At 49.1% G+C, this 12,732-nt stretch overlaps 1 protein-coding gene across 1 annotated transcript in view; it reads left to right on the forward strand.

The window, feature by feature from the left end:
• Positions 1–12,732, forward strand: part of GALNT17 (polypeptide N-acetylgalactosaminyltransferase 17) — a 386,942-nt gene that overhangs the window by 172,679 nt on the left and 201,531 nt on the right. Inside the window, exon 3 of the mRNA XM_016225135.2 lies at positions 7,415–7,581. Within this exon, the coding sequence (XP_016080621.1) occupies positions 7,415–7,581 (167 nt within the window). The remainder of the gene's footprint in view (positions 1–7,414; positions 7,582–12,732) is intronic.

Genomic DNA, 12,732 nt, shown 5'->3' on the forward strand with positions numbered 1-12,732 from the left:
AGGGAACAAGTGGGCAGGGCACATCTCCAGTGGGAGCAGTGGGTGGGGGTGAGGGGAGGAGTGGGTGTGCCAGGACCCAAGAGTAAATGCTGTGTGTGTAAGGAGAGGAGCAGCCGTGGTCAGTGCTGCAGGAACGATCATTAACTAAGGTGAGGTCGAACGTTTCCATTGATTCTGGCCACATAGATGTCACTGGAAACTTTACCAAGAGAAGTGTTAGCAAAGTAGGGTAACTAGAAGCCAAATGATAAGTCAGAGTGTGGAATGAATGGGAGATAAAGGAGGGAGACAGAGGGCAGACAGGTGATGGGAAAGGGACTTATTTTATTCAGTGGGAGAGACTTGAGTTACCTGAGTGGAAAATCAGTGGAAGGAGAGGGAAGGTAGAGATGAGAGTGGCGGGTGAAGCAAGGCCCTGAGGAGGGAGGAGGTTGGGGAGTCCACAGCACAGGTGTGGGGTGAGCTCTGACTTCCCGACTCTGCTTCCTTCAAGGCTGAGTTCAGAGGTCGATAAGTTTGCAGGTGGAAGGCGGTCTAGGGAAGAGGGTCACATGTCCACGTTTAGAGGAAACACCAGGAGAACTTGATAAGGGACTGTGATCCGGTGGGGCTGGTGGGCCTGAGCATGTGCATTTCCAACAGGCTGTCAAGTGTGCTATGCTGATGCTATGGATGAGAGGGAGACTGACTTGAGGAAAGTGGGGAAAGTAAATGGGGTGGGTTAAGGGCTACTACCTGTCTCACACAGAAGGCTCAAGGCAGCACTAAGGGCCCCATGGGGACTGGAGATCTTGGATCTGTCTTGTCACTGCTGCAGCTGGGGGACTTTCCACTGCAGAGTCAGCGGCCTGTGCGAAGGGGAGGAAAGTCAGATGGACGCATGATCCTGGGCTGGGGCTCTTTGGGGCTGGTGAGAAAGGCCAAGGGAATGAGGTGGGGCAAAGGCAGGGCAAGGCTAAAGGGCAGACAGTGTATGGATTTTAGCTGTGCCTGGGAGAATACAAAGCCAGAAAAGGGCTAACGCACTGAGAGAAATCAGAGTGGCCCAGGACCCAGAGGTCTTATTGAGGTGTAAAAGTAGGTGTGTCGGAAGTACAAGGCAGGGGGACTGAAGTGAAAGGGTGTAGTAGCTGTTGAAGGTGAAGACGGTTGAGGTGCAGCAGCCCTGGGCAATGATGAGGTCCAGAAAAGGCCATGGAAGCTTTGAGATAATTCCACTTTGGTAACCCAAACTAGGTTGTCCTTCTGGTCATCTCTCACTGTGGGTCAGAGGCTTCCTGGCTGTGCTGAGGTGGCGTATGAGGCTATGATGGAACGAAGGATTGGAATGACAGGGTTCTGATGAGACATGACACCTCAATCTGGTATAGCCTTTATTCCAAACCATAGAGCAGTGTATCAGAGTGTGTTCTTAGAGAACCAATAGCATATCTAACCATCCATCCATCCATCCATCCATCCATCCATCCATCCAACCATCTATTTACCTACTATCTATCTATCATCTATCAAAAGAGAGAGAAAAAGAGAGAGGTTTATTTTAAGGAATTTGGCTTACATGATTATGAAAACTGGCATGTCCAAAATCTGCAGGCTGGAGATCCAGGGAGGAACGGATGTTGCAGGCTAGAGTCTAAAGGCCATCTGCTAGCAGAGTTCTTTTTTCATCGGGGTGCCTCAGTCTTTTTCCTCTTAAAATCTTCAACTGATTGGATGAAGCCCACCTACATCATGTAGGGTAATTCATTTTATTCCAAGCCTACTGAACTGAATGTTAATATCATCTAAAAAATACTAGATTAATGGTTGATTGACTATCTGGGTATCATGGCATAACCGCATTGTCATATAAAATGAACCATCGCAGGCAGTTCTGTTTGCATGGTGACCTGACCCATAGTTCAGCCCCATGTCCACAGTGCGTGAGAGAGACGAGTGAGGAGTTTGTCTCCTTGATGGAGAAAAAGTGAGGTTGTTGGCAGTGGTTTGCCATGGAAAGCATGGGAGAGGGGGTGTTCTGATGTTTTGTGTCTGCCAACATGCACGGCATCAATGTTCATGGCCATTGCCAGGCTCAGGAGTGTTGGTGCTTTCACACTGGGGCTTCCAAGGAGGAGCCCCATTTCTGTTCTTTGTTGGTCATAACTCATGGCTTGGTGTCGCTGGATTGGCATGCACCAGCCACAGCTGTGGTTAAGCTGGTGTTTTCAGTGCTCATGGCCACGTGGAATTCAGGCAGCAGCCAAGAGAACACTGTCGCACACATTTGCCTTGCTCCCTGAGGACTTCTACCTGGTGACTGGATACCACTGTTTGAAAAATGAATTCTATCACTTAGTGGCTGAGGCTCACTATTGCTTTCTTGGGGATAGAGCACTTTTGCCTCTCAGTTTGAGAATATGGGCTTTGGATGTGTGTGATGCTGACCAGTGAAGGTGTGGCCAGGCCAAGGAAGAGTGTGGCCATTGAGGCCAGGGAACAGGTGTGCCAGTTCTGGAAGTGCGGGAGAGGGGGCACAGAGGCACATTCCAGATTTGCTCTCGTAGAGAAGGCACATTCAGAATTTATAAGGTAGACACTCAGAGACCTGGACTGTCCACTTTGAAGTGGATGTGATGTTGTATGGAGGTGATGATGGTGGTGAGGCCCTCGTGGAAGGAGTCCTCGCCTCCATGTTTGCCTGCAGAGTGTGAGGAGTGGCTGTGACGGTGTCCCCCTACATCTGTCACAGTTATCAAGAGTTTTCTCTTTAGAGCACAGCTGCTCTTGGGTGGCAAGGCGGTGTTTTCTCACTCAAACTACCTATTCCTCTTAGACCCCTGAATGTCCCTCCCCCTTATATCAGTCCATGTTGCCTTTTGGAGCCTGGTGAGAGAGGCCTGGCCCTGAGAGCACAGACACCATCAGCTGTAGAATCTTTATTCTTGGCTCTTTATGACCTAATGCCTGAGTTTGAAGTATTTTGAAAATGAAGATCAGCCTTGTAGGACTTTGCAGAGTTGGATGTGAGCCTGAGGTTCCAACACCAGGCTCTTTACTGCTCCATCTCTAAATAAACTTAGACAGATTTCTTCTAGAAGGCCCTGGGAGCAAAAATAAGGGGACCCCAGTGCCTCTGTGTGCTCAGAAGAGCTCTAATTGCCCGCCCCTCCCTCCGTCCTTAATCGTGCAAGTTTGATCCATTGATCCATCTTTCAAATCCAGCTCACAGCTCATCTTCCCTGCCCCTCTGGTCCCCCTCAGCTCATCCATCACAGCTGGTGGAGGTACAGCCGCCGGGCACTTAGCATTTACTGCATTGCATTACAAACGGCCTTGTTGGAGTCCTGGGTGTGTTTCAGCTGTCAAAACCCAGGACTCTCGGTTACTGACAGCAAGTTAGAGCTTGGGCAATGCTAGGTAATTGGTCCCTTCACTGGGGTGGGGCAGATGTTGGGCAGAAACTGAGGGACATCGTTGCACAGGAGCCAGGCTGAAGTAAGCAGCCAAGAATACCCTGCAGATTGCCTTTACAGTGATGGGCCACGTGAGCCAAGTGATGCAGAGACACCAGGCAGGCCCTGGAAGGGGAGCCCTCACTTCAGATGGAACCTGAGGGGTGGATGGCCAAGAATGGGACCAGGAACAGAACTGGAGCCTGAGTGCAAGCCTGGGTGCACCCACCGAGAAATGCCCCCACTCAGCCATCCAGAGCACACACTGGTACACTCTCCACATCCGGCCCCATAGGTCCTGGGGCTCTCTGACCTTCAGTTAAAAAGCTTATGATAACTCCCTGGGGGCAACACCCAAGGTGACACCCTGCCCAGATTCAGAGCCAGAATAGTAGGATCTTTGCCCACATTCCCACCAGCCTCATTAATCCTGGGTTTGGGGGCTGGCTTCTGCTCACCCACATCCCACTTGAAAGGAACTCCCCTGGTCTGTACTCTGTTGGCTCCCAGCAGGCCATTGGCATGGTGCAGCTGTCCACAGAGGGCTATCTCCTAGTCAGGGCTTTTAGGGCAGATATAAGGAAGCTGAGGCTCAAATAGACTGAACAAGTTAGCCAAGGTCCCCCACTAGGAAGAAGCTGGGCTAGAAATTGTGTGCTGGGTTGTTTGCTGCAGCTACCACACCTGGCCTTGGTCTGGCAGGAGCATTTGGAAGAGTCTGAACATCAGATGATGAAGTTCATATCTGGGCATTCTTGTTGCAGATTGCTGTGTGACTTAGGGCAAGCCATGTCACCTCTCTGTGCCCTAGTTTTCCCATCTGTGAAATGGGGATGATAATACTGGCTATTATGAGGATTAAATGAGACACTACAGGACATGTGGGCTCCCAGCAGTTTCTGGCATGTAGGCTGCTGTGTGTGTTGGTTATTATATCTGTAAACTCCTGGGTCTCCTGGACCACACCGCATCTAATTATTTTTTATAATGGGGATGTTTGGAGTCATCTTTTTGTTTCCATGTTGGCTGACTGCGTCACAGTGTGTCTTGATACCTGTTATCTGAACCGCATTGGGGTCATATCAGTCGTTTCCTTAAAAGGGGATCATGGACAGGGGTCCACTTATGAGACTCGTGGCCCACTCTTTGGGCTTTGATTTCTTCCATGCTTGACCCTTGATCTTTCAGTTCAACTGTGATTCTCTCTGGTGGGTTCCCAGTGGTGTCAGGGCTTCTGGCTCTCTTCTCCTTACTGGTCATCAGTGAAGCAAGAGCGCAGGCACTTTCGGCATTGAATGAAGTCAATGCCAAGGGCTTTGGGGTGACTGGGATGAGGGAGAGGAAACAGGGACCACCTGAGGGGAGTTACCGAGTTCAAGGAAGCATCTCAGGCATAGGGACAGCTGGACAGACAGTGAGATGGACAGATGTGAGGCGTCTAAGAGGCCTCACTTGGTTGGATGATAATCTGCTTTTTTTTCGCTGTTAGAACAGCTTCGCAAGAATCTGTTCCCCATGAGCCCTTTGAGAAGAACCTGGTCCTGAATTTCTCCATAGCCCTGTCCTGCCTGGAGCAGTGACTGACGTTGATCCAGACCATCTTTGTTCAGACAAAGGACTGTTTAATGCTTACTGGCTAGTTATTGAAAGGAAATTTGTGATTCCTGGAACCCAGATGCAAGCCTGCTTTGCTAGAGGAAGTGCACACGCGCACACACGCGCGCGCGCGCGCACACACACACACACACACCACTGTAGACTTTGAGGTATTTTGTTGGGGAGGAGAGTCCTGGGTGGGCCCTGCAGGAAGGGTCTGGGTTGAGTGAAAGCTCTGGAATCCTGGCCAGTGGTGATGGGGAATGTACAGAAGGGAGCAAAGTAGCCAGAAGGAAGGATGGAGGGGCAACCGGGTGAACCGCGTCTTTCCACTAGTTGTTATATTGCATTTTCACAGGGCTCTCAAAGGCTGGTCTCACTTGATCCTTACGAGGACCTTAGCGAGGCACCCAGAGCTGGCTATGGTGGGGATTATTTTGATAGGAGATGAAGAAACACGAGCCATGTCCCAGGGTAGCATGTCCAGAGTCTGACAGAGCATTTCTCACTTCTGAAATTCCTGCACGATTTACTAAATGGCCACCTTGACTCACGAAGAGGCAAGGATCAGCCCTCTCCCATTCCACGGGCTCCCATGTTTCCCATTTCAGCTGGTGGGGGGGCGCTGCCTGCTCTGGCCAGGAGACTTGCCTCACGACTCAGTCTTGATTGCAGCATGACCCCGTTGCCTGTGGGTGGAGAAGACGGTGCAGGTACAGTGCAAATTGGCCTTTTTGCTTCTTAATTTCAAAGGCCAGAAGCTGTTGAAAACAAAGGACCAAAGAAACCAGCCCCAGGAATGAATGCTCAGAGTAGGTGGGTGTGGAAGGCGTGAGTGCTCACGTGCACGGGCTGGTGAGTGATGGGCTGAGGAGGAGCAGCTGACAGCCCGCCAGCTCCTGATGGCTGCCAGCCCCCAGTCGAGGGGGCTCCGAGGGACCTTCCGGTGCCCTCCTCTCTTGGATCAGCTCACAGTAAATGAGATGATTCCCGCTGGCTGCCCAGGAGCCTGTCAATATCCATTCTAATCTCCCTGGCAGCCCCAGAAGTGAATTTACAGCCATGTGGTAAAAATGAGGCTGCATGATCAATGGATCTCTGGACGGTCTCTTCCAGGAGACACAAATGTATATTGCAACAAAACTTTATTTTCTTCAGAAAATTGCCTGCATGATTAATATGGCCCTACACAGGCCAAGCTGTTCAGCATAAAAAACAGCCGTATTTCCTGCCCCTTCAGCGTCGCTTCGCTAACTCCATTCCTTCCTCCTTTTGCCTTTGTTTTGCTCCCTCGCACTCTGCTCTGCAGGGGGAAGGGGAACTCGTGTTAACACGGGAGCTCCGGATTCCAGCCCGCTTTGTTTCCCCTGGGTATTTCCAGTGGGGCTCAGACTAAGCATGAAACCGAGTTCCCAGTGTGGTGTGGGGATGCTCCTGGGCCTGAGCCACGCAGAGCACGTTCTTTGGGCCTTCTGCCATCTCTGGCTCTGCCTCTGATCCAGCCTCGGTAAAAAGGGTTCTCCCCTTTCACCCCTGTCTTCAGAGAGGAGGGAATTGCTGGGTCTTAAGAGGGAGGACCTGTTGGGCAGGTGGTGCTATTTCCTGCCCCCAGGGAGGTCCTAGGAATACTGGTGAGAAGAGCTGGGGTATGTCAGAAGCACACTCCTACCCAGGCAGAAGACCCGCTTCCTTGAGGATTATTTGCATGGGAATGTTATGTCTCCCAGACTCCATGAGAGCAGGGTTCTCCGCGGTAGATGTCTTAGGTTGGGTTCCCCCAGAAACAGACCCTGAGACAAAGTTGAGTGAATTAGCTTATTTGGGAGGTGGAAAGGGGACTGGGGAAGAAGGACTGGGAAGGGAAGGCATCCCCCATAGGGGGTGTCATGCAGATTGTTACTGTGGGTAACAAGAGCTTCATCCCAGGGGGACCCTGGGAGCCAGTATAAAACCCAGTCAACCCGCTCAAGGGCTGAGGGAATCTGAGTGTTTGTGCGTCAACCCCAGCACACTCTGCATAGATGGCGTCAAAGCAGGCACGCTCCAGACAAGCAAGTGCAGGGCTCTGGAGTGGGCAGGTGGGCAGGTGGCCACTGACAGGACCGGGGGTACATGTGGGCAGCAGCCTGTGATACAGTAGATGTGTGCCCAAGATGGATGCTTCCCGATCATATGGGGTGGTAAATTTGGGAGAGGCAGGGCTGGATCCCTTAACACTCTCCTCCTTAGTTTTACTCTTAGTTCTTTACCGAGAGAGGCTTAGAGGGAACCAGTGGTTCATGCTGGGCAGACGTGTACAAGGATTCGGCTGACACCCTCACCGTGTGCAGCCACAGCCCTGTGTCTTCCTCCTTCCTGACGGCTCCCCCCGCTCTCCTCCCCAGGTGTAAGGAGCTGAAGTACTCCAAGGAGCTGCCCCAGATATCCATCATTTTCATCTTTGTGAACGAGGCCCTGTCGGTGATCCTGCGGTCGGTCCACAGTGCTGTCAACCACACGCCGACACACCTGCTGAAGGAAATCATCCTGGTGGATGACAACAGTGACGAAGGTATGGGGGTGGCCAACCGATGGGTTTCTTAGAGAGGAACATGCAAATTCACAGTATCGACAGGGGGAAATGCCACTTCCCTCCAGCGTGATCCCAAGTGTCCTTGTCCCCTACTCCTGGGGCGTATCTGGGGAATGTGAGATGTTTTGGAGGAAGATGTCTAGGCCAACACTGGTTCATTAGTCCATGAGTCGTCTAGGGCTCTGAGAATAAACAACTGGTGATGTATCTAGACATTTTAATTTTCCTTCTTTCTGTTACTGAAGGAGATGACATCGAAGGGCTGAATTCCTCCGCACCCCCCACCCCCAGCCCCATCTCTGTGGTTCTTTCCTAGGAGGCAGAAGAGCAAGGGAAATTCTGTCCTGTGATGGCAGCTCTCATCCTACCTTGGAATTCCCCTCTGGGCCCCTGGGCCCACAGTGACCATAGATGGAAATGAGCAGTGTTTTGGGGCCTTTTGAAGTTGGGCTCTGTGAGAAATGATGGTTCAATTTTCAAATATAAAGCAAGCAAATCCTGGATGGCAGTAGCAAAAACTCCTTTGAGGTCCTTGGAGATGAAGGCCTGGTGTTGAGGTGGGAAGGGGGTTGGTGTGGCTAATTGTTCCTCTGTGTTGGCTCGTAGCCTGCAGAAGCCGCTGTGCTCACTACGGAGAGACACCCCCATACCTGACATAAAAGAAAGCCAGCCAGGATGCATGCGTAAAGCCATGGACGCTTATCTTCTGAGCAACTGCAGGATTGGGGACAGACTGAACCCCTTGCTCTCAGCGTACTGGGTATAGAAGGATCACCTTGTGTGCTCCTGGTTAGGAGACGCAGGAGGTGGCAGGACGAGCCACAGGCCCTGTTTGAAACCTGGTTATCTATGGGAACTCCAGGATGATCCTATCATGTTTCATTGCCTGAGAGCTGATGTCCCCCTGCCCCTCCAAACCTGCCTTACAGTTCCAGATGGAGGGCCTGAGTGTGCCTGGATTCAGCAACGTGCCCCTGAGGGCACTGTCCTCTCCAGGGCCTCGGGATTCGGAGGGCAGATGGGTCATTTGCTAAAATTTTCACATCCTTATATTTCTCCCTTGACCTCTGGCCATTTCATTATCTATAGATTCTTCTAAAACTGACACTGAGAGTCTTCTTGTGAGAAGGAGGTTTTCAGTTCCCTGAGTCCTCTAAGTCATCTGGCAAAGTCTCTGCCTGGCTGGCCCACTGTGCCCCTCTGCAGCATCTCTATGCTCCCATGGCAGACCTCTTGCTTCTGCAGTCCTTTTAGACCCCTGCAGAGAGTCCCTGCTACTATCCACCCCCCTCACTTGCTGGCTAAGTCCCACTCCTTCCCCAGGTTTCCCGTGCCTGTCACATCCTCACAGCTGACATCCTGCGGCTCTGCTCAGTGCTGCTCCAGCACCCTGTACCCTGCCGGAGCCTGTGACACTGCCCATGACTTGCACCTCCTTACTCCAGGCTCGGGGCGGGACTTTGTCCCACAGGGCCCGGCTGGTAGCTGACCATTGGGAAAGGGGCTAGAGACAGAGTGGCCGTAGGTGCCACTCAGAAGAGCTGGCAAACCCAGAGAAGAGAGGAAATTGCAAATGGACTGGACTGGGGTGAGGACTGCTGGTGGGGCTCCCTCTCCCACAGAAGTCTCCCAGAGCCCGGCCAGAGAGGAGGGAATGGAAGGTCAAGCCAGTCTCAAGCAGAACGCACACTCAGTGAGAGCAGGCGTCACCAATAGCTGCCTTAGCTTGGGCTCCCCCGGAACAGATCCTGAGAAAGAGTTGAGTGCATTAGCTTATTTGGGAGGTGGAGAGGGGTGTGGGAAGTAGGACTGGGATGAGAAGGCACCCTTCAAAGGGGGTGTCATATAGATTACTACTGTGGGTGGCAGGAGCTTCATCCCAGGGGGACCCTGGGAGCCGGTGTAAAACCCAGCCCTCAGAGTCAACCTGCTCCAGGGCTGAGGGAGCCAGGGTGTTTGTACACCTTTAACATCACACGCTTTCACAGGGGAACCTTCTGGAGCCCCGCCCTGGAGGAAGTTCAGCTTCCAGAGGTCCACATGGGGCCGAGGGATTTGCATTTCTCACAAACTCCTGGGTGATTCCCCTGGTGCAGGGACCACACTTTGAGAACTACTGAGTTAAGTACCATTTCAGTGGTTCGCACTTCAGGTTAAATGAAGGTATTCAGAGGGTGAGAAAAAGCAGGAAGAGGTATTTGGTCCATCGTAACCATAAAGTTAATTCCCATTCATCTTTCCCTGCGCCCCCAAATACCTAGGGTACCCGGAGTGGACTACATTAATGCCATTTCTCTCTTTTCTTTCTCTGGCTCTAGCCTCTATATTTTCTCTTTAATGGGAAGAGAAATTTAACATTTTTTTTTTTCTTTATTGAGGTTTTCCTTGTGACTAGTATTGTTGAGTTTTGTAAATGTTCTATGTACACTTGAAAAGATCCCCACACTGTAATCATGGAATTGAATTCCTGCCAGACATCAATTATATGTATTTAGATAGACAACGAATTTGTCTTCTTAAGTCTTTTTGATAATAGTGTTTTAACATCACCTCTACAATGACTGTTCCTTCCCATGTTTTTAATAATGTTTGATTTCTGTATCTTGTCAGTTTCTTTGGCAACAGAGATTTGTATCTGCCTTGCTTCATTGTTAATGGTGGTTGTTACTATTATGTAATGTTCCCTTTATCTATAAAAATACCTTTTTGCATTTACTTTGTCTAGCATTAATATTTTTTTTTATCTCTGCTTACCTTCTGCTTTGAGTTTGATTAAAACATTTTTTCCCAGCCTTACCATGTTTCTGATGTTAAAAGTAATGCATGCTCTTTGTAGGAAAATTTGAACATATCCAAAAGCTCATATAATTGGAAAAAAACAAATACTGCAGGAATAGCCAGTGGCAACTGCTCATGTGCCCATATTCTCACCATCTTTGTAGTGCACGTTTTATATAGTTATGATCCTATAGTAAAAAGAAGCTAATGTTCTCGTTTCCCTTGAACTGTGAAGCACCACATTTCCCTTTATATTAAAAAGGCTCTGGGAACGTCATTTTAATGAAGGTAGAATGGTCTATTCTCAGGCTGGTCAAGGGCGGCACAGGTGGGGACAATAGCCCCCCACTTCCATATGTCATCACATCCATTCGAGATAAAGGCCTTTTTTGGGAAGAGGAAGGAGGGGGAGGAGGAGGGGATGCAGTCGTTGGCTGGGGAATGTGTGACTAAAGCCAGGTGACCGGATGTGGATCTGTGTGGACAAGTGAGACAGGATTTTTCCCTTACTCATTTGCGTGTTTTTTTTAAGTAATTTGTTTTGTTAAGCTTGAATATTGACATTCAAGTAAGCTCAAGTAAGTGCAATTCTTTGCACGCTTGTACTTTAAACTGAAATCACTCAGGCAAAAGTTGTCCGCGATCCCTGCTCAGCAAACCTAGTGGGCTCTCCCTGCTCGGGGAGCGGCCCCCTCGGCCCTGCGGCAGCTTCCTCCCTGGTGTCCTTCTCTTCCCTGGGCCCTGGCGCCGCTCTGTGCTGATTCTCTAACCTTCCTCCTCCTCAGCTGTCTGCTCCCACCCGGGTCTCACCACTCACGATTCTCACCATCCATCGCGACGCTGGGTGGCTCCTCCACCGTGTATGTTCTGATGATCCTTGGATCCATCCCTGCTGCCCAGGGCAGCTCAGCCTCTCCTCCGAGTTCCAGACCTGTGTCCTGTGTCGCCCAGGTGGCTGCTCAGGGCCCCTCTGAAACCACATGCTCAGTGGGTCCAGTGACTGACCATTTTCCTCTGTCTCGGAAAACTGTTTCTTCTCATTTCTTTCCTGTTCCAGTGAAGAGCTTCATCTTCTTCTCAGTTATCTCAACATCGAAGACCAGAAGCCTTTTCATGCTTTTCTCCCTCTCTTTCCCAGGAGCATCCAGTTAGTTACTCTTGAGTGTGGTCCTACTTGGCCATATCCCAAGATGCTGGGTTTTTATTCAGGCCCTCAGAATTTTTTGCCTTAAAATTTGTTTGAGGGGTTAAGGGTACACAGAATTATATTGATTATAATTATTGACACGCCCCATAGCTTTTGTTTGTTTTCTCTTATTTTAATAAAGATATAATTCACATAACATAAAATACACCATTATAAAGTTCAGTGGCTTTCAGTATATTCACATTGTTTTGCAACTATTGCCACGAATTCCAGAATATTTTCCCAAAAGAAACCCTGAATCTTTTAGCAGTCTCTCCCAATTGCTTGGGCAACCACTAAAGTACTTTCTGTCTCTATGAATTGGCCTCTTCTGGACTTTTGATATAAACGAAATCTACAATATGTGGCCTTTTGAGTCTGGCTTCTTTCACTTAACATAATGTCTTCTGCATTCATCCATGTTGTAGCACATATGAGTACTTCATTCTTTTTTATGGCTAAATAATATTTTGTTGTATGGATATGGCCCATCTTATTTATCTACTTATCAGTTGATGAATGTTTGGGTTGTTCTCAATTGTTGGCTATTTGGAATAATACTGCTATGAATATTCTTCTATGGATTTTTATGTGGACATGTTTTTAATTTTCTTGAGTATGTACCTGGGCATGGAATTGCTGGGACATATGCTAATTCTATGGTTAATTTTTTGAGAAACCATCAGATTGTTTTCCACAACCAGACTGTTCTTCACACCGGAACCATTTTACATTCCCACCAGTAATGTATGAGAGTTCCAATTTCTCCATTCTCACCAACATTTACTTTCCCTCTTCTTTTAGTCATGCCAACCTAGTAGGTGGTATCTTCTGGATTTGTTTACCTAATAACTAATTCTTTTGAGTGTCTTTTTATGTGCTTATTTGCCATTAGTTTATCTTATTTGGAGAAATGTTTATGCAAATCCTTTGCCCATTTCAAAAATGGGTTGTCTTTTTATTTTCAAGTTGTAATTGCTCTTTATATATTCTGGGTCTGCACTCTTATAAAATATATTCTGTGGGGTTTTTTTTGCAAATATATCTGTGAATATTTTCTTCCGTTCTGTGGGTTGTCTTTTCACTTTTTTTAAAAAATACACCTTTATTGATTTCAGAGAGAGGAAGGGAGAGGGAGAGGGAGAGGGAGAGAGAGAGAGAGAGAA

Source organism: Miniopterus natalensis, chromosome 3, assembly GCF_054644295.1.
Source record: "Miniopterus natalensis isolate mMinNat1 chromosome 3, mMinNat1.hap1, whole genome shotgun sequence".
NCBI classification, from domain to species: domain Eukaryota; kingdom Metazoa; phylum Chordata; class Mammalia; order Chiroptera; family Miniopteridae; genus Miniopterus; species Miniopterus natalensis.